General features: G+C 40.5%; 1 protein-coding gene across 1 annotated transcript; it reads left to right on the forward strand.

Annotated features, from left to right (window-relative positions):
* Positions 1-7,846: 7,846 nt before the first annotated feature.
* On the forward strand, positions 7,847-8,728 carry LOC131269259 (uncharacterized). Its single transcript, XM_058271608.1, has 2 exons — positions 7,847-8,230; positions 8,315-8,728. Exons 1-2 carry the CDS (start codon positions 7,902-7,904, stop codon positions 8,331-8,333), a joined length of 348 nt encoding a protein of 115 aa, XP_058127591.1. The 5' UTR covers positions 7,847-7,901; the 3' UTR covers positions 8,334-8,728.
* Positions 8,729-22,251: the final 13,523 nt, after the last annotated feature.

Consider the following 22,251-nt stretch of genomic DNA (forward strand, 5'->3'; position numbering starts at 1 on the left):
TTCTGACACCATGTGATATTCGTGTGTTATACACGTCCGCTCTGGTTGGAGTCCAAGTACAGAATGCTTTATTGTTCATTTACAGTTCATCATGTGGTTCATCTGAACCGGTACAATTCCACGTTTATATCTGTAGTTCACTACTGTGACACATACCATGTTGGGTTGTTAACTTCGTCAGATCCTAAAAGTAGTTGCGTACGATAACATTAATTGTTTTTCACTTATATGCAGATATACATACCGGAACCAGTCACCAAACTTTGCTTGTACGATGACCGAGTTTTTCTGTACGTCGATTGCAAAGACGTCCATTTGTCTTTCAGCTTACAAACTTCGACACGGAATTCGTTTGAAATGTTTTCCCAGTCATCATTTCTTCGGGTAATATGTTTATAGTTGGGATCGGTGCGATCCCAGAGAGAAGGATGCTTCATGTATGCACTCAATCAGCATGAGTGCATCTTCTTCACTCATTTGAATTGTCGGGAAATAATATTTATCATGAATTAATAAATTAATCTTCAGCCGCATCATCTCCTTTTGATTAAAGACAAAGTGTGCTCAAACTGTGATAAGCAGGTGTATAAGTTGAAAATGTCCGGTTTATTACGGGTGTTTTCGGCAATCAAGAGTGGTACTTTTGACCTCAACGACAAGAACCATCCAGGACCAACGAAAAAGTTTGATGACGCATACTCAACAAAAGTTGAGCAGAAACATTGAATGTGAAACTCACCACTTATGGGCAAGATCCAGAAGCGTGAAAAATGGGTTCACCATGAGTTGACCGAAAGACAGATGGATCATCGTATAGTCTTTCGTGAAATGGAACTTCAACGGTACCAAAGCAAGTCATTTTTCTGATCAGATAGTCACTGGTGAAGAGAAGTGGATTTATTTTGAGGATCCTAAGCGTAAAACATCTTGGTTTTCACTTGGTGAAGCCGCCCCATCCGCTACAAGGCCAGTTTGTTTTGGCCGGTGACGATGATCTGTGTGTGGTGGGACCAAGAGGCAGTGGTGTTCCACGAACTTTTGAAACCAGGTGAAACGGTGATTATTACTCGTTACCAACAACAAAAAATTAATTTGAAATCTGAATTGATGGAAAAAGGGCCCGAAGGCATGGTAAAGTGACAATGTACCGTCGCACAAGGCTAAAGTCGAAGAGTGGACCATAAAAGACCTCAACTGGGAGATTCTATCACATCCGCCTTACTCCCCAGACCTGATTGGTTCAGTTTATGACCTGTATGCTTCTATAAGCAATGCACTTTCAGAGCAGTACTTCTCCGAATATGAAGATGTCCAAATGGGTCGGCGAATGATTTTCATCGAAGGCCAAACAGTTGTACACTGTATCCATAAAGTCAGTACACAGCACACCATTTACTCTGTAAGGAACCAATGTTTTAAGAAAGTAAAAATGAGGGATTGTTTCTGGAACTATCCTCTTCATTTTGATGTAATTTGGCCGCGATACGAGTTTGGGTTTCAGAGATATGGTCAAAATAGAGCCATAGCACCCTAAACACGCACCAAAAAAGTGAGTACACAGCACAATGTTTCATCATGTTTTGTGTTGTATTTTGCTTTTGCTTGAATTTTTGGTAGTTGTTTGGGGTTTTATGACATGAAATGTGAACGATTTAATCAGTACAACTATGGTTGATAATAAATTCACTTCTTTGCGGAGCATCGCTCGATTCTGACAGAAAAATCGGTTTTTGATCGCGTACCATACCTAATGTGGTCACGCGGTTAGGCGTACCATACCAAAAACTTGGTACGGTCGAGCTCCAGCGTACCATACCAAATGCAACCCAGCACTTTTGGGTTGGCTGACGATGGTGTGCTCGAAAGAGCTCGATGAAGTGCTCGACTTTTCATATTGGTAAGAACTTGTCGAGCAATTATCAGTTAATTTGTGAAGAGCACCTCCAAAAAGTTAATTGATAGAAAATAATCGGGCTCAGCACGGACTACGATCGGAAAATATCCGTTCGAATCGAGTTGTCAAAGGTCACTCAAGTGAAAAAGCGCGGGAAAAATTTCCCTCATCTCCCCTTAAATATGTTCATTTAACTGCCATTTTGAATGTGAACGAAATGAACTCTTTGGGCAAATCCGTTCGTTCCCGTTTGTATGGGAAGAAATCCGCGAGGTTTTAAGCCACGGATTCCCAACGAATTCGTACATTCGAAGGTTCTTATTTAAAAAAAGAGTGTTAATTGCTTTCCCGAGGATCCTATTTGTAGTTTTTTATGAATTTATCATCATTTTGTGTAATTATTGAAATGATTACCAACGACTTTATTTGAAAAGAAAAAATCATCCACTTCATGGAAACACTTGAGCGCCTAGGTATAAACGAAGCAGGAGGCTTCAAAGGAACCTTTGAACATACGAGGTATAAACACACAGAGTTCATTTTTCACCGACCGTCGAACGGATACTTTCCGATCGTAGTCTGTGCTGAGCACGAATAGCATATTTTAGAATCATGATGGAGTTTAAAACTGTTATTATTATTTTTCCGTACCATAATATTGTTGAAACATGACAACTTTACTCCATAGATGAAAATAATGCGCTGCAACTGTCGTTCCAACCAGGCGTTAACAAACAAAAATACTCGTTCTCTTTTCATCGTTTTTTTTCTTTCATAATAATTGATACGATGTATTTGCTTAAAAATTTCTACCCGCTCTGTTGGTCATAGTTCTTAATCCAACAACTATTTCGTTTTGAAAGGAGTTATGCAGCATTCAATACGTTGATAAAAATATTCTCATGTTTTCTAAGTCATGAAACAATGTGGTAAAACGAATCTTATTGTTCCAGTATCTTCGTACCAGTTTTTTGGTATGGTACGCCTAATGTAGTCACGCGGTGACGAGCTCATGTGGGGCTCGTGCGTTCCTAATCCCTCTCTTTCTTTCTCACTTCTCTCGCTAATTTGCCTCATTCGAATTTTCTGTCATCCTGCTTTTCGCCTGATTTTAATTTAAACTCGTTTGCGATTCTGCCCGATATGCATGCCGTTGGCCATACTATCATTCCGTTACGCTCTTCTTTCTTTTTACTTTAACTATTCCTTATCTTTCTTTTACCCTATACTCGATCCCTACACATACATTCAGTTTAAACGTCCTCAAGAGGTGTAGCCACGATCGAGAACATGGCAGCCGGGGCCTCATTTAACCTGTGGTCACAGCTTTGCGCAATGTCTTGCGGTTGCGTTTTTTTCCATGGGAGAGATAACCCCTGGTCACAGCTTTGCGCAACCGCATGCGGTTGCGTTTTTTCCCATGGGAGAGATAGGAGCTGTCATGGGCTGTCACCGCAGACGCAAGACCTTGCGGTTTCTGTACTAAAAAATCAAACGAGTTTGATTCTTGCCGCAGACTCTTGCGTTTTGATATGTCAACAGTAAATATTGTTCCTAGTAGACTTTAATGAGATTGTATGCTCATATAAGTGGTAAATTCAAACACTAAAGTATTATTTTTGGCAAAAACTTGTGCTCGTTTGACGGATCAAAAACGCAACCGCATGCGGTTGCGGAAAGCTGTGACCACAGGTATAGGGGCTGTCACCGATGACGCCAGACCTTGAGGTTTCTGTACTAAAAATCAAACGAGTTTGATTCTTGCCGCAGACTCTTGCGTTTTTATAAGTCAACAGTAAATATTGTTCCTAGTAGATTTCAATGAGATTGTATGCTCATATAAGTAGTATATTCAAACATTTAAGTATTATTTTTGGCAAAAAGCTGCGCTCGTTTGACAGATCAAAAACGCAACCGCAAGCGCTTGCGCAAAGCTGTGACCACAGGTTTACTCTTTTACCTTTTTGTTTGACAACTTGTAATTACACGAGTTGTCAATCAATACATCCACCTCAAGATTACTAAACACTAGACAGGTTGCGACAAATAGAACATTTTTACCGGTTGGAGATAAAAAAATGAAAGAAAAATTTGACAAACAAGTTGGAATGGTTTGTTTACGGTCGGATTGGAATAACGAAGATTTCTTTCAAAAATGCTATTTTCAATCAAAGAAGGCTTTAACCAGATTATTAAAGTTAGCGGAGGGACAGATTCACAGTTCCACGAGAGCAAGTATTAAGAGAACTCGAAATCTATTGAACATTATCTTTGAGTTGATTTAAATTTGTTGGTTCATACTAATAATTTCATCTTCTACAAAAAATGTTCCGTTTGTTACGGTAGTAACAACAAAAACCATGTCTTAGTCTTAGAATGACTGTGAATGTTGTGAATGACTAGAATGTTAATGTATAGTGCTCAGTGCCGTATCACCGACGAATACAGATATTTTCCCATTTTTCTAAACTCCGCCAATAGCTCCGTTGCTTCATTTTACATTTATTTTTCTGCACGTCTTTAAATGGGGCATTAGCGTACGACCTTTCTCGCGCAGCTTTGTGCTATCATTAATCTGAAGGTTGATCGACTCTTTTTTTTTGCCCTCGATAATTTCCTTTACGAATTATCTGGCTATCCATGTCGCGGGAAGAGGCCACATGTAACTTATCTAGAACACCGTCTCATACAAGGTACTTCATAGGCATCAACTCACAAAGGCAGGTGTAGAGAGAGTTTACTATGGAGCATGTCCGTCTTGAGGCCGAAGTTACCATCGTTCAACATTGCAAACGCGATGAGTTCCTGATTTTCCCTATCGTAGTTTGCAATTGAGTACCGGTGTGCCTGTAGCCGGGCTAAATCCTCGATCAACTTCGTAAACGGTTTTTACTGGGGACGTACAAATGAATGAAGTTCATATCATTCTTCAAGATCAACTTAATGTACACATTGGGTCCTTCCTTCGATTCTACGATTTAGAGCAATGTTGTTTCTCACATCTTACGCTTATTACAACCTGTACGGCCATGGTCCAAGCAAACCAAAAGAAGATTAAAAGAGAAGCATTTTCATGCCCGCCACTAAATAATCTCCATCGTTCCTGCAAACCACAATACCACCGTTATTTTGACAGACAAATTGTAAACAAGATATCCAAAATGGTTCCGAGCAAAACTGCTCTGTCGCAACCTGTCTAGTGTTTAGTAACCTTGCATCCACCTACTTGTCTGAAAAATAGACTCGGTTCTATTGCAGTGTTCTTGCTACTTGCTAGGTCCTGATTCGCACGGGGTAGGTACGCGGCAACTTGCCACTTGCCTACGTGTCAATCAGCCTTTATGGTCAGTGGCCTTCTTTTGGATACATGGCAAACGCATCAATAATTTTATATATGCTCGGTGATTTTTGAGTTGATTGCAATTTTTGTATTATGCGAAATGCATTTAACGGATACATATTCAAAAGGCTGGATCAAAACGAGCGAATGAATGTCGCTCCGAGAGCGAATTAATATCGAATTCAATGCCTTCCAATCGCTCCAGTTCCGGCCTTCCACCTCTACTTTGGCGGCAAGTTCATCTGTCATTCGGCATTTCAGCGCCATTTGGAATCTGGAACTCGAAGCTTATTGTGTTGCCGAAAATCGTTTTCAACTATGTCTGATCCCACGTGCTTCAAATTTACCACGACTAATAGCAGTCTTACGTTAGACAATGGGAAAGATGCTCGTTCGTTGCTGCAAACATTCGGACCAACGTACCAGGTGTTCGTTGCACCCTACGCCCCTGACGTTGTGAACGTGAAATACAAGAAAGCGAGGTAAGATCGTTGATCGATGCGGTTAACCTTACTTGGTTGATACTACAAAAGATTTACACGGAATTCACAGTTCTGCCAAGAATGCGAAGAGGGCATTGGCGGATGATCCAAGCGTTGTTTCTATAGAACCAATGGACAACTGGCCCTTTCATAAACGAAGTGTCCGCACCTTGTCGAGTGAGCAGGTTTGTATTTCCGAAGAATTGAAACTATGGTAATCTTGCTTATTTTGTACTTTGTTTTTTATTCATGCTAGAAATCAAAATCCAGCTCAAAATCGTCTGATCCCGTGTCGCGAGATAGCACCATGAGGGAAGATTTGCTGGACGGATGCGTGAAATGCCGTAAGATTGATGCGGGTTTCATGTGCGGCATTTGTTTTGCTTCGTACTGCAGCCAACAATGCCGCGATGCTGATTTTGCCAAACATCGCAAAATCTGTATGGCGTAAGTAATGGAAACCACCTTCCAATCTAATTTCCGATTTATGTGTATTTCTCTTAAAATGTGAACGTGATTGTTTAAAGTGAATAATAACCCAGTTCGAAGTCACGCAAATGGAGGTTTGGGTAGTGAAGTAGGAAAGCCTAATCTCCAAGAACACCAAAAACCCGATACAACTAAACTGTGGTTTGCTAGCTGAATTCCCCACTTTCACACATCGTTTGCATTCAGGAAATAATTGTTACTGTTGCAAATCGTTTTACGCGAATGTAAATTTTGGTCGCTTGTGGATGCGCCACAAATTTAGTGCTTTATTTGGCGATCGAATTGCAACTTGAATGGAGCCTTTCTTTACAATTCTCCCGCTTTTATACTCCTACCTTGGGTAGGCGTAATCCTTAATCGGTGTAACTACACCGTAGTTTGCGCCGGCTTGTTGACGAATGTCAGCAGTGTCAACCCTACCTTGTTTCCATTCGTGACAATTACCATTTTCTTAGTTGTGTGGGATTCTATGGACATTGGAAACTTTTTAAAAATATGTTGTAATGTTTCTCATTGCCAGACCCTTGTTAATAAAACATCGACCGCACCCAAGTTTGTACTCCGATGGAGCTGCTAATGTGGCCGTGTCGAATGGTCCCAAGAAAAACCCGACGACAGAGAAACGCGTACCGCAAAAAAATATCGAAAACGAGCCACAAGTAAAGCAGCAGCCGCAGCAAGAGCAACTCCAAAAAGCAAAACAGGATTTGGAAGAGCTACAGAACAAACCGCAAGTTCCGAATCCTCCGGAAAAAACGTCGAATCGTGCTGCCGTGCCGGAGAATACAAAGAAAGCGGTGCAACAGCAACAACAACAGCGAGAGCAGAACCAGGGGCCCAATCCTACACAAGCATCCAATGCTTCTCCGCAACAACCATCCTCGACGCTATTGAAGAGAATGCAAAATAAGGCAGCGACGACGAAGCGGACCATTGCGTTCGATCCTTTCCCGCCGGTTGGCAGCAAGGTGGCCATTTCGTCCGTTTCGAAGAAATTGCTGCACATTCACGAGGTGTACGGTGGGAATGATGATCCGTTCCTGAGTTACATAACGCGTTGCATGAAGCATGCGGATGAGATAGATGAGGAACTGCTGCAACCACCGCAAGAGGGTGACATTGTGTTCGCTCCGTTTGACGGTTATTTCTGCCGTGCCGTCGTCACGAAGGTCGAGGGATACAATGGTACCGTGGTGTTCCCTGATTTTGGAAACTTGGTAACCCTCCCTTGGCGCCAGATGAAGGAAATTCGCGACGCTTCTGTGAAGTATGCCAACTGCCTAACGCATGCCGTTGCCCTTCGTGAAGGAGCGCCGTTTACAAAGGCTGTGAAACATTTCCTCAACGAGCTGGTCGAGGCGCACCAGTTTGAGTTGCGTCACGTCGAGTCACAGTATCTTTTGGGCGCCAAAGTGCGTTCCATGACAACCCCACGGCAGTGAAAACGATCAAGCTCGAGGCAACGGATCCTGCAACGTACAAACCCGTTTACGAAAGTGAGGTAAGTTATTCCTTTTTTTCAATTACCTCTAGAATGTGTCTACTTATTGTCGGGTCTGCTGATAATTAATACTGTCCTTGATAATACAAGTCGCAAGAGATGCATCGTGATAATACAAGTCGCTTTCTATTTTAGTTCGATGAAGCTTCCTTCCGGTCTGACATTCAATAGCAAGAGGAACAAGAGCTCGTCATAATGGAAGTGTCCGAGTTTGCCACCAGCCATCAGGTTGGTGCAATCTTGGCCAATTCCGAGGCTGCTTTCGCCAACATGATGCGGGAGTGCCAAGAGTACGGCCAGTTTAATCGGAACGAATACTTAGGAGAGCTCGAACATAACTATGGATGTTTGGTAAACTTCGAAGGCGCCTGGATCCGGGCGGTCAAGCTAACTGCGGACTGTGAAAATCAATTCTTTTTGATAGACCTGGGACTCTTTTCCCAGCTTGACAAATCGTGCCCCAAGCGCCGATACACCCCAGGGCTCACAAGGAAGCTTTTTTGTTCGGAATATCATATAGAAAAGTAAGTGGTGATCTCTCATTCAGATTCTTTAACCTGAAGGTATACTTTATGGAAAAATTTTTCGTTCTTATCTGTTTTTTTTAGATACTGGATTTCTTTATGAAGGTTAAAGCAAAGGTGTACTTGGATGAAGAATTTGAACTATTTCGTATGAAAATCATTTCTATCATTAATCGTTAAACGCAGAAATCGTAAAGCATTTTAATGGCATCATTTTCTTTGTTTTAAATTTTTATCGTTTAACTTTAAATTTGATTTATTCACATAGAATTTAACATTTGCTCCATAAGGTTCGCTAGTAAGGATATTAAATGAAATGACTATTAAGAACTAAATGAAATAATTATATAAAACGGAACAAACAATAGCGCTGGAACTATTGACTATTGACAAATAAAAAAATTAGACTTGAAAGCGAAATGAAGCAAATTTCAGCATATCTTTGTAATCCGCTGTCGCGTGCAGAGCCTATTTTTATGACGACAATGCTTCAATTATTGCTTGCCACAGGTAGGTTATTGACACAGCCGGTTTAATTTTGTGAGTCGTCCCAAAACGAACGGCAACGAAACGAAGCGATACTTTGGATGAGCTCGTTACTATTTTTCATGGCATTAAAGTGTCAAACACTATCGGAAAAGTAAGCACTAATGGTAATGGTGGTTCGGTAATGTTAAGTTGGCAGTGATCATCGGTGCGTGCGTGTCGAAAAGATCGAACCGGCGACGATGTTCGATCGCGTTTGGAGATTTGCTGCTATTGGTGGCGGTGCTACTGGTACTACCACTGCACTATGGAGCGAAAAGAGCAAATTGCTGGGATAAAATTCGGAATCAAATGTTTTGCAATTTTTTCATTGTAAAATCGTGTATTACTATTACATTACACGAAATTATGATGTTTCTGGACAATCCCGCCAGGTGGCGCTGCAAAAACCACATATTTTTGGACTGTTCTATGGGTGCATTATTTTTTCAATTTTTTTTTATATTAACTTAAAGTTTTTTTTTCAGTTTGATTAAAACAAGCTAAATTTACTACAAAGTTTCATTCAAAATATTGTTATCTGGAAAATAATTGATATTTAAAGCATCTAACGCGAACATAACGTATCCTAACTAACACATACTATCTGAATATTCTGAACTTGTACCATCATCTTCTTGGTTTTTAATTGGCAAGGGTCTGTTACTATTTGAGGAACTGTAATCTACGAAGAATGTTTTTACTGCGTCTGGGTATGGGATTTGTTTTTATTTTTCAACGATTTAGCCAGAGATATTGTTGAAATGTATGGATCGGATGATTGTAATGCTCTCATAAAAATGTCTTTAATATTGAATTCTCGTTACATTTTACGGGCGTGTTCTCTTCTATCCCTTCTGTATATTTTATTTCTACCTTCTGTTGCTTCCTCTGCTAAGGATCCCAATGGAGCTGGGGCATTTACAATGATTTCAACTACATGCGCTAGAACTTTATGGACAGTAGAAGGCATTTTGTGCCAATTGTAATGATGTATGTATCTTTGCGATGTAGACTAACAGTTTTTGGATTTAAAGGCTGTGAACAGTTGATCGCTATTTAAATATTACGAAACCTTTCTATAAGTTGTGTTTCTATTTGCAAAATATCGCTCAGTTTTTCTATGTTTGAAAAAGCCCAACGACAAACATTTCCCGTCGTACTAATTCCACCAACTTGCTTTGGTTCATCTACTTTAACACCAAATTCCTTGTACATCTGTTCCAATATATTTTTTTCGATCATTGTATATGTTTTATAATTTTTAGTAACCTTCGTTTTTTAAATTCAATTCTGTACGAAACACGAAGCAGGCATTCGAAAAATCGCATCCAACAGTGCAGTGGAGATATTCCATAAGATAAATTCTCAGGATTTGAAATAAATCCATTTTCTAAGTGCCCATTTCTGTTGGTTTTGCACCACATATACAACATGTTTGTATAGACAGAGTGTCGGTGCCAAAATTTTTCCATCAATTAAACTCGCATAAAATGAATAGTTTACCGCCATATAACTTGCTCTCTTTTTCTCAAACTCGATTACAATGGGCCTGCGAAACCTAACACTTTGGGGCATCAAGTTTATCCAGATGATGAACTAATGAACGAATGCCGGATAGGCGTTAATGCCGATACTAGTAAATACACTGTCTGATGCAGTATTTTCTCCGGAGCCATGAAACAGTTGATTGTAAATGCTGTCTCCACTAGATCCGTCAATGCCCCACGAGCGCAATAATACAACGCTTAGTGAATCACACAAAGAAGATGAAAGGTGCCGCAAGATTTCTGCCTTTTGCATTTCAATTAATCTACACGCAGTGTGATTCACCAACTCTTGAAGATTAACTTCAACTTTTACAGGTAAAGGTACAAACAGAACAAAATGTTAGTGTAGGGTACATTATTAATAGGAATTTGGGGTATAAAAAGATGGGTTTGTGAGCTGTAGAACAAGAAAAAACGACCTAATACATTCAAAGCAAACCAACCAAATTTCATTCTTTGCCATTGACTTGGCTTGTCTTTACCCTTTTACGTGATGTTCAACCACTACCCTGCTTCACATTTTTACGATACGATCATCGATCTATATTTCATTGAATGAGAATTTCATATATTTCTTACCACACATGATGCTGCATATGGCATAATGGAGACGCCTAGTAGGTGATAAACTATAAGCTTCACATATAAAGTACAGAATAACGTAAAGATGCGCGCGTATGCGCAAAAAAAACTATCATTTATTGTTACAAAACATTCTAGACTATCAGTGGGTATGCATCAGTGGGTATACAATCTTTCACAATCCTTAGCGATGGCGTAAGGTTAAAAACAGAAAATTGAAAAAATTTCCAGGAGTTTTGCGAAACAATGCTTAATATTTTGTGACATTCAATTTCAATTTACTTATACTGTCAACAATTACAAAGCATGATAATATACCTTTCCACAACTGTACTTGAAATTCGATTCCGGCCATTATTATAGGAGTTTCAGACCTTCAAAGTTGATGGATTTTTTTCAATTTTTCACGCAATTTTTTTCACAAATCTTGACTTTGACGGGCTATTTCTCAGAACCTGGAAGAACAGAGGCTCTATTTTTTGGGTAATTTCTTAGTTTCATCTTGTAGTTTATGAAAATATATTTCATTTTTCTGAAATCCAAAAATGAATTTTTGATTTTTATCCCGGCTTCGCTCCATCGTGCACTACCAACGATCCTTGATGCGGTAGTGCGCAGGTTTGAACATTTCTGTGGCGGAACGCATCTGGGTGACGGGTGGATCCTGACGGCGGCAGATTGCGTGATTTCGTTGTAAGTAGAGTGTTACGATTGCTGATGGTTGATGCATCAAGCTTTGTCTGCTCGTCGGTTAAAAAAAGTTACTTCAATAACAAGGTCAAGTAACACGTTCTTCCATTTATTTGCTTTAATATAAAGATGTATTTTTTTAACAAAATATACCGGTGGACTAATTTTAAGAATAAAGGGGAACTGGGTATACTAACTGATAGAAGCTGGTGATTGATTTGGTTGTTAATATAAAAAATAATAAACTTTTACTGTATCAGTTAATTTGTGAAGCATCTCCAAAAAGTTCATTGATAGACAAAAATAGTATATTTTAGAATCATGATGGAATTTAAAACTGTTATTATATTTCCATGCCATTATATTGATGAAACATGACAACTTTACTCCATGGATGAAAATAATGCGCTGCACCTGTCGTTCCAACCAGGCGTTACCAAACAAAAACACTCGTTCTCTTTTCATCGTTTTTCTTCTTTTATATTAATTGATACGATGTATTTGCTTAAAATTTCTACCCGCTCTGTTGGTCATAGTTCTTAATCCAACAACTATTTCGTTTTGAAAGAAGTTATGCAGCATTCAATCCGTTGATAAAATTATTCTCATGTTTTCGAAGTCGTGAAACAATGTGGTAAAACGATTCTTATTGTTGTTATTTGCCTGTAATTACCATCTGTAACCGTAAACTGCTGGAATCAGTTTGAATATATAAGGTGAGCAGGACAAAGCCTAGGGTTATGGCTGATTCGCACGTCGGCAAGTGGGAAGTGCAAGTGGCAAGTTGCCGGGTACCTACCCCGTGCGAATCAGGACCTAGCAAGTAGCTGGGCCCCGCTAGGCGAGGTCGCATGCAAGTTGTCCTCCACTTGTGTCATCAGGCCTCGGGCCCCCGCTAGGCAATTTCGAGCAAATCGTCCTCAAAAACGTCCTCCATGACACAAACATCGAGCAGTTTTGTATGGTGAGGAGGACAAGGAGGACGATTGCTCGAAAAACGTCCTCCTTTTGTTTCATCCCCATACAAAAATGGAGGACGTTTGTTCGCGCGGAGGACGTTTTGAGGACGATATTTCGAGCTGCCTAGCGGGCCTGGGTAAAGGGAGGACGTTTTTATATGGGAGCTTGCACGCGGTAGAACGATGGAGGACGTTCGAGCAGTCGAATAAAAAAGCAAATGGGGATAAATAAACAAAATAAACAAGTCAGACTCCTATTCGAAAAATTATGGAAAATTTATTGAATATTCACTGGACACTTACAAATTCAATCGGATATATTAAATACACACTTTGCAAAGATAGACTTACCAGAATGATGGCACAACTCATTACAATCACCAACACCAACCACTGTTAGCCGGTCTTCGACCAAGCCAGTAGCAAACACATTTTGCACTTTGAAAAGCTTCGAGGTGATGGATTCGCTAGAAGAGGGATCGAAGGATAAAAAAGTACATGTTAATTTACAGGAAAAGGTGTAAAAAGGATTGCCCGGTTGCGTTTTGCTTGACCTTATTTCTTTCTACCGTTAATTACGTTTGTCGGCAACGATACGATGTAGGAATTATAGGAACACATCGGGTGTAGGAATATCCGGGGCACAGTGTAAGTAAGCTTTCGTCTGTCCGGCGAATCATCTAAAAATGTATTTAGATTTCATTATACTGTACAAAAACTGGTACGGACTGAACAACGACATGCTTGTGCTTACCCTCTTTAGCAAGACCAGGATTGGCGACACCGGTTGCACCAAAACTTCCGACTCCGTCTTTGCTGCATCAGATGAAGATTCCCCGCTCACTCCGTCGACTTCCTGAAATGCTGCTTTTGCAGCAATTACTTTAGGTGCGCAACCGTGTTAGCCCGGCTAGCTCTTGACTACAAATGGCGCTTTGAACTTGTCAAATTTTCACCGAATCGTTGAGCAATTCTAGTACCTACACAAGGAAACACACAAGTGTACAGACACGGGCTACCATGTTTCACACACCATGTTGGATCGAAGCAGTACGTTCATAACACAGAAGAGGAAGATAGCAAAAAATAGCCTGGGCGTGTAAGGGAGAAAGCATGCACCGAGTCTTGTACACAACATCCAAAGTATAGGTCAGGGGTGGTTGCGGATGAAGGAAAGTACTCGAAATCGCCTAGCGGAGCATCGCTCGATTCTGACAGAAAAATCGGTTTTTGATCGCGTACCGTACATTACACTACTCTACATTAGGCGTACCATACCAAAAACTAGGTACGGTCAGCTCCAGTGTACCATACCAAATGCAACCCTGCACTTCTGGGTTGGCTGACGATGGTGTGCTCGAAAGACCTCAATGAAGTGCTCGACTTTTCATATTGGTAAGAACCCAATGGGTTTGTATTCTTTGGTATGCCGATGTCGGTATCACAGTTAGGTCAATAGCTGAATTTCTTTTCGCACGGTCTAGGCTTATAAACGTTTCCTCCCTGTTGTGCACTAGCATGAGGTTCGTTTCGTTGATCTCTTCCAGTAAGAATTTTCCCCTCGCGTCCGAGTATGTGTTGCCCCATGTCGTATGGTGGGCATTAAAATCCCCGGTTGAAACTGCTGTCTTGTAAGTTGTCCTATCCACGCTGGATACTATTTGTCGTATAGTTTTCTTGAATACTACTATCGGGGTTTTGGGGCTCACATACACGGACCAAACCACCATGTTTAACTCCCATACATAGCCATTTGCAACTTGTTGGACGTTGCTGCCCCTAGAAGCCTTTCCGTCTTGTAGCATTTTTTTATGGCTATGGCCGTTCCTCCATACCCATCATCTCGGTTCTCTGTTATTAACGAGTATCCTGGTAGTGACTCCTCTTTTCTCCTCCTCTCTCCTTCCTCCTTTTTCTGCCTCCATCCCTGTATGTTAGCTTGCAGAATGCTTATAGCATTGTAATTCTGCCCCCCGCTCCTCATCCGCGATGTGGATATCCTCCACATCCGTCATACGCGTCTCCTCAATTATACTCCCTTCTGGAGAGGAAGCTAGAAATTCTATGGTTACTGTTTCTTCAACTTGTATAATTGTTTGTGTATCGTTCTCACTTTCGTATTGTGTTTTTTCCTTCGTTTTTTCTGTGTTATTGTTTATGTTCATTGTTTTCTGTGTTTGTGGTTCTCTATTGGCTGTGTGGCTATTTGTATCTGTTTTGAGCGTGTTGTAATTTTTGTGTGTGCCGTGGTTTGTGTTCTCTGTAATCTGTGTTTGTGGTTCGATATTTACTGTTTGATTATTCTTGTTTTTTGTGTGAGAGAAGATTTGATTATTCTTGTTTTTTCTTCTCGTCAGAGAAGAACCACAACGTGCCTGGCTGCGCCGGGTGCTTCAGCCAGCTCAGCAAGTGCTTAGCGTTGGCAAGCCACTTTTCGCGCGTTTTTGCTGTTATGAGCTGTCCCCTACGTCGCTTGTACGACGCGTACCGCAGGTCCTCATTTAACGCCACCTTGACGGTGCTCGGGCCACGCCAACGTCTCGCGCCAGGGCCCGGATGCCGACGCCGGGATCGGCCGTCGCCCGCTGCTGCAATCCGGCCAGGAACGCGTCGGTCCGCACACAATCCGACCGCCTGCTATGCTGTTTGCGAACAATAACACTATCCACGTCTTCACCACACTCCTCGAGCTGTACGCGTATTGTTTTTACGGTGTTCAGCGAACACATCGCCGCCTTCCGAATTTCGGCATTCGTATGGCCGGCACGAACCATCATAACACACGTTACGCGCTTGTACAATTCGGACGGGTTCCACATATTTACGGAGCTAGACATTTTTTACACTTGTTCGCACAACTTTTAGCAATCGAATGACATATCAATCATTTCGATACGTCAACTCAACCCTGAGATATAAACCCAAAGGCCAGGTGTCAAATTAAGGCACACCCTGTCAGTATGTGTCTTACGGCTGCATTTGGCACAAGTTCTCTCGCCTCTGCACCATTTCTTAGTGTGGCCCAATTTCATGCAGTTAGTCATTGGCCTTGGTATGTACAGTTCCACTTTTACTGGGTACAGCCCAAAATCAACCTTTCTTGGCACTCGAGCAAGCTTGAATGTTAGGATGGTTAGGATGGGATTTCGCTAGGATAAAAGGATTCTCGTTAGCTAGGTCTTTGCCAGGTGTCGTAGATTCCATCAGCATAAACTGTTCGTTCTCGTACACAGCCTCATCATCGCTGATGTGTAATGCCTGTTTCCTTTTTTTCTTTTCCTTTCTTGGCTCTGCCAATAAGGCATAGCCGATTTTTAGGAGTGTCCTCCCTCCGGGGTCCTCCACCCCTATCACCTTCCTCGGCCACCCACTGAGATCGTTCGCTCTACCTCTTTTCTGTCGTATTTTCCTCTTTGTCCTCTCAACCCTCATCCACACGTCCAAAAAGTCCTTTTGTCTTCTCGTCTAGAAAAAACCTTTGTACACGAATCGATAGCACTTTATACACGTCCGGTCGCTTTGAAGCCCTCCTGTCGACTGAAACTAAATAACACGGTTAAAAGACCGCATATGTCAAAAAGTGGGGATTTCGAAAATTCTAAATAAAAAATTGTCCCTCCTTTTTTCGAACACCCACGTCTCTGTCCTTCGTTATTGCTCTGACTGCTACGTGTTGTTGTAGAGTTTCCTTTTCTGAAAGCATGTAGATTTTCATATATGTATTAGTTAATTTTTATTACATACCTGCATGTGTATCAAACCATCGACTGCATATTTCGTGTTCAGCTCCCCTAACCGCTAGACCATTCGATTGGACAATTCTGTTTAGTCAGTTGTCATTTATAAATGGAACAAGTGCATGCAATTCAGTATGTAGAACATTTTGTTACAAGTTTTTTATTCTGAGTATGTATTTTTTAAATACATATTCCAAACGCTCGCACGACTACAAAACAATAAATTCCAATACTTTCCAACAGCCTTCCAACAGCCAGATCTTTTATTTATTTTCAATCCAGTAATACAAAAACACCATTGTTACATTTACATGATGCAAATCTTTCAGTCCGTTGTCCGAAATGTGCTCCTGCTGGAATGGATTGTTGGCCAAATTTTTCGATGCGGCCTGAGCCACGGTCTAACTATCACTGTGTTAGGCCGCTAACCCAACTAACAATTGACAAGCATCTTTGGAACATTCTGTCTGATCTTTAGAACGTTTTTCCACCTTCCAATAAACCGCTACATTAGGAAGTGTAACCCAGCCGTTTGAGTTTTGACAACTCATGGAGGCGGCCATTTTTACCGACGGTCAAACCCGGTGAAAAAGTATAGCGATAGAAATAAAAAAAACGGTGATTTTAAAATAGTTTGTAGTTTCACTTGACGATCTTGCATCTCCCACTCTTTGGGATCAGCCACTGTATTTCCACCGGTCTCGCTTGTAATTAAGGTGCATCTATTATTGTACAACCTATTAGAGGGGAATATGGATCGTTTGTTCCCAATCTTTTTATAACTAGTATTGTTGTTATACTCACTTGTGTTGGTGTTTGCTGCTTCTGAGGCTCGAACTGCTTCGGACAAGAAGAGGTATGTTGTTGTCGGCTCACCAAATCACATGAGCCACGCTCCGCTTCGACGATTGGTAGCTTAAAAGTCAATATCTATCAACAAACATTTTCAACAGGTGATGACTTATTTCTTGGCACAACGAAAAGCACCAGTCGGCTGTAAAAGTAGCCGCAATGTATCTGTATGTACCTGTATGCTGATGCACGGCTTTTGCTTTGATTCAGTATGTGCTGCCAAAAAACGATTAAGTCTTTCTTTTTTATCAAGGTTTTCCAGGTGCGTCTTGTGGACCAACATTTGGATGCTTGCTATGGGTATTTCCGTGGAGATTTATGTCGGCGTATCACTTGGTGGAACATCGTTTTCATTGTGTGTTTCATTGATTTGGCTACTTTTCGTACTGAATGGTGCTTTTCGTTATTCCATGGTCAGTCATCACCTGTTGAAAAAGTTTCATGATGTGATATTAGTTTTTTTAAGATAGGTTTTGTGATTTCCATTTTGTTCATTTGTTTCTCTAGTGTTTTTGTATACAAATAATCGACATCTCTTTTATCTGTAAAATTATTTCGGTGTTGAACGAATGGAACGAAAAATCAATATTTTGTGTATGTTGGATGCACAGATATGTTACATGTCTATATTATTCTTTCGATAGATTGATCATTTCTTAAACTTACTCCGCCAATGTATGAGATAAACATACGAATAAATAGTGACCCTCATCATCTACTTGGATGGACGCAAGCCCTCTTATTTCCCTGGCATCCCTTTAAAAACAAATGTGTGCGAATTCGGATTATATTCGGTAGTACACTAACAACTTCCATGTTTCCCATTGAAGTTTGTCACAGCTGAAAAACGACGTAACAAAGATGAGTAAAATAACGGTTAGAGAGAAAGAAAGTCTTACCTTTAATAAATGCTCGTGCCGGAGCAGCAGCTATAATTCCACGAACTATTATCTCATGTTGCATTTCGATGATGTCTTAGAAACTCTTCGACCCTTAGCGGCTTCGTCGAGCCGCTGAAGATTGCCACCGAGTCACTTGCTCATGGATGTTCATAATAATTGACCAAATGTCCGGGCCGCGTCTGTGTAGTGGCAACCCATCGATAGATAAATTTAGAGATATCGCAGCAGGTAAAGTCACATTGCTAGAAATAAATAATAATTCAACAACACGATACATGTATTAGCGCATTCGACTAGTATTTCAATCATCTTACCTGAATCGTTTGGACAAACTTCACAGGATGCCTTTGTACCAATATCGACCACCGTTCACTGCTAAAATGTTCGCGACGGTCCTATTAGTTTTCAAAAGAGTACTAGCGTCCTTCGGCAGCTGATTCTGTCGTAAAATATTCAACATTTGTTCACAATCGAATGAGACAGATTTTGAACAACTGCCAAAAACCTTATACATTCCTCCATCGTCGTGTTGCCTTACTTCGAAGTACTTCCACCAAATTTTCCTACTCTGCTCACTTTATCCAGTACACCATCGATTCTTGAGACTTCGTCTTGACCCTGATCGTCTCTAGAACGGGTTTCTTCTTCTGAACCAATCTCTAGCTAACCCACACTAGTACTAGGAACTTCTAAAATAAGTAATCGTACATTTAATTTCGCATTCACATTTGGAGCAGCACAAGCACAAACACTAACGGTCCGTTCCACAAGAACGTTGTCTTTCCTGATCAAATCTTTTGGCATTCCCTTAGTACAAACTACCAGAACGCTGAAGCTGCCCTAGAAAATTGTTTTCGTATGCCATTTTCACTAGCTATGGACACCACTTTTAATAAAATTAAAATTTACGAAGTGCTGGAAGCTTGAAACGTTGCTTCCGATTTTGTTTACTAATTTTTGTGATGCAGTGGAAAGGGAGGCACAATGGGATTGCTTCCTTGAGTCGTGCGTACTCGCTCTCGCACATGGTATAAACATTGAATGTTCCAAAGATGACAGCTCGTGGTTACCTGGGAATAGACGGCGCGCGTCCGACGCGTCCGCGTCCTGAATGTTATCGAACATCACTCAAAATGGGAACTAATTGACGTTTAACGAATTGTCATTTACCCGCGTGGGACGCGCATCGTCTAGGTGACCACCCGCCATTTTGAACGCGCGTCGTCAACTTAACCGTCTACCCGGGTGGTTTTTGGAATTTTGTTTTTAAATAACTTGCTAGAAAAACTTATGTTCTATCGTATTGCTAAAGAACAATTTTTTTCCTAGGAATATGAATAAGTTTTATTCGCGGTTTTTGGTTGATACCCCGTTCGAACGTTCAATCGGACTACCCGGGTAGTCCATACAGTTTGTATGGTAGATTTCGTTTTCCTGTACTTCACACCAAATAACTTTTTATTGAGATGTTGGATCGATATGAAATTTTCGGTGAACATACTCCAGAGGGCTTTCCAAAATATTGTGTAACTTTTATAATTTTAAAAATTCATTAAGTATATTAATTTGAGGTTCCAAAAAATTTTACCCTTCATATCTATAACCCAAACCTGTGTAGCTCCAACATTTTTGGACGGCCATACACACTAAATGGGTGCCTGGTGAGTATGATGAGTGTCGAAGCACCCGTCACTCACCATACTCACTACCATACTCACTACCATATTCGCATCGTGGAAAGAGCCCTTGAAGGGCTCACGCTATGTAGTCACACCATGAAAAGAATTGAGCAACAGTTTGACAGATGTCACATAAGACTAGTGGTGGGAAAACTAAATCCCTACATGGATTTGAATCGAAAGATTTAAATCCATGTAGAGATCCGGGTCTTCGAATCCGAATCCCAATCCGTCATATCATACATGCTCATCTAATGCCGAGTTTTCATATGATATGTTTAATTCAATGAATGATTTACATAAGAATATCAGTATAGTCGACATTATTCTTCACATTGTATTCAAAAATCACGAACAATCTAGTCCTTTTTGGGAATATGCAGACTAACTGATTTACCCGAGTTTATTCCAAGAAGAGTAGCATTTGTTATGTTTCAAAAACAATTATGACAGCGTTATCATTCAAATTGAATCCATCGTGGGACACTGAAACAGTGAAGCAAGTCCTTTTGATATGGCTCAGATATGGCTGATATAATGTACAAGCTGACCCAACGAACTTCGCCTCGTCCCACATTACCAATACGTTAATATTGGAATAACAAAGTATTGAAACTCAAGGGAAGCCCCATATATTCGGTGCATGAAGATGTCGACACATAACAACAGATCCATCTTTAAGTCGCGGCATATCCGACAAATCCAAAGAATGTTTTAAAATTCCAGTTTTTCCATTTTATTGTTCAAAATTTCCTTTTCAAAAGCGATGTGAAATACCTTCGAAGATTTCATTTTCATACGTACCTCACAAACAACGGGACTTTTTATGGCTTCATCGATATAATCTTTCTATTAAGTATAGACGCTTTAGTCCTCTCCTTCAATGCCAAAAAACGGTATATCCCATCAGGCGACGTACTTGCAAACTTGTTTGATAGATTTCCCTGAACTTAAATACTCAAAATTCATAAGTGTTTAGCAAGAAAGCTCTTTCTGTCACTCAACAAAATACATTCAACGCCTATCAGAACCAAATATACCTGATCTAGGCGGTAGCTTGTTGATTAACCGATATGAAATTATTCGATGATCTGTGAATTCGGATTCATGATTTGTCACAATTTTAATCGGTATGGGTAAGAAGGAAAAAATCTCAGAACTTCTTTAAGATTGGCCAAGCGGTTTATTAGTTTAAATTATACATCGTTTATTTGATTTGATTGTATGGCCGCGTCCACACTGCATCGTAGCGTAGCGATTTTGACACTCCGTCGTAGTGTCAACTATTTTTTATGGCCGTGGCTAAGGCCTCTCGACCAACATTTACACTACGACGGAGGGTCAAAATCCCTACACTACTATGCCGTGTGGACGCGGGGTATGGAAAATGCACTTTACACAAATCTTTCCATTTTCCGGCTTTTCCTTAGACAATATCAAAGTTGTCTTTTCTTTAAAACTTCCATGAATAAAAACGAACAAATAATCTGATTACATCGTCAAGATTGGCTCAGCCGATTTTGAGTTATAGCGTTAAAAACAAACACTCATTTTTATAACTTTCCATTTTTTATGGAAAAAAGCATTTATCGAGTTTTCTGGGTTTCTGGCTTTTTCTGGAAAAAAGCAGTTTTTACCGAATTTTCCCATTTCCCGGCTTTTCCTTGGGAATTTTCAATTTCAAATTTTCATCAATTTTTTTTTTCCTACACCTTCCTTGGGTAAAAAGGAACAAATCATAGGAAGACGTCATCAAGATTGGTCAAGCCGATTTTGAGTTTTAGCATCACGAACATACAAACATTCATTTTTATAGATATAGAGAAGAGAAAAGAAGAAGAAGCTTTAAAGCTAGATTGCACCGGCAGGTAAGTAAACCAAATCCCCAAATCCGAATCCCAATCCAAGAAACAGTCGGAACAGTTTAAGCAGTGGATAGTGTTCCTTTGGAACTGTGGTCTTTGTGTACAAAATTTTGAAAGGCCTGGTACCAACATATTTGCAGGAAAAGATAGTAGTTAGGTCTCACACTCGTAATGCCGGTGAGCCAAGACTTTCCGGCTATCTGTCTGGAAACGCCCGAAATTCGTTATTTTTCAAAGGAGTACCGGCCTGCTACACGAGCCGCAAACTCCAACCGCAAACTCAAAAACCATATAAGTTTACGTCAAAATCTTTGCAGTTCGTGTAGCCGCGTTTTGCGGTACCAATTCTGTGAGCCATGCTACACGAGCCGCAAACTCAAAAAACTTTGCGGCGCAAAGAGGTTTTTGTTTTTGATTTTTCAGTTAACTCAAAAATCTTCTTTCAAAGCAAACAAGATCTTATTTCAATGCACACAAAAAGTAAAAGATGGATAATCTGTTGATGAATGAAGTGTGGCTAACTACCCTATCGCGGGGCATCGAGTTGAGTACCCAAAACTAGCAACAACGCAACAATTGTTACAACATACAATTGTAAATGTATGCTTGTGTTTACATTAATGTTTTTGACTTTCTAGAATGCTTACCCATGTAATGATTCCCCAAAATATGCCATAGGG

This window comes from Anopheles coustani, chromosome X, assembly GCF_943734705.1.
Source record: "Anopheles coustani chromosome X, idAnoCousDA_361_x.2, whole genome shotgun sequence".
In the NCBI taxonomy this organism is placed as follows: domain Eukaryota; kingdom Metazoa; phylum Arthropoda; class Insecta; order Diptera; family Culicidae; genus Anopheles; species Anopheles coustani.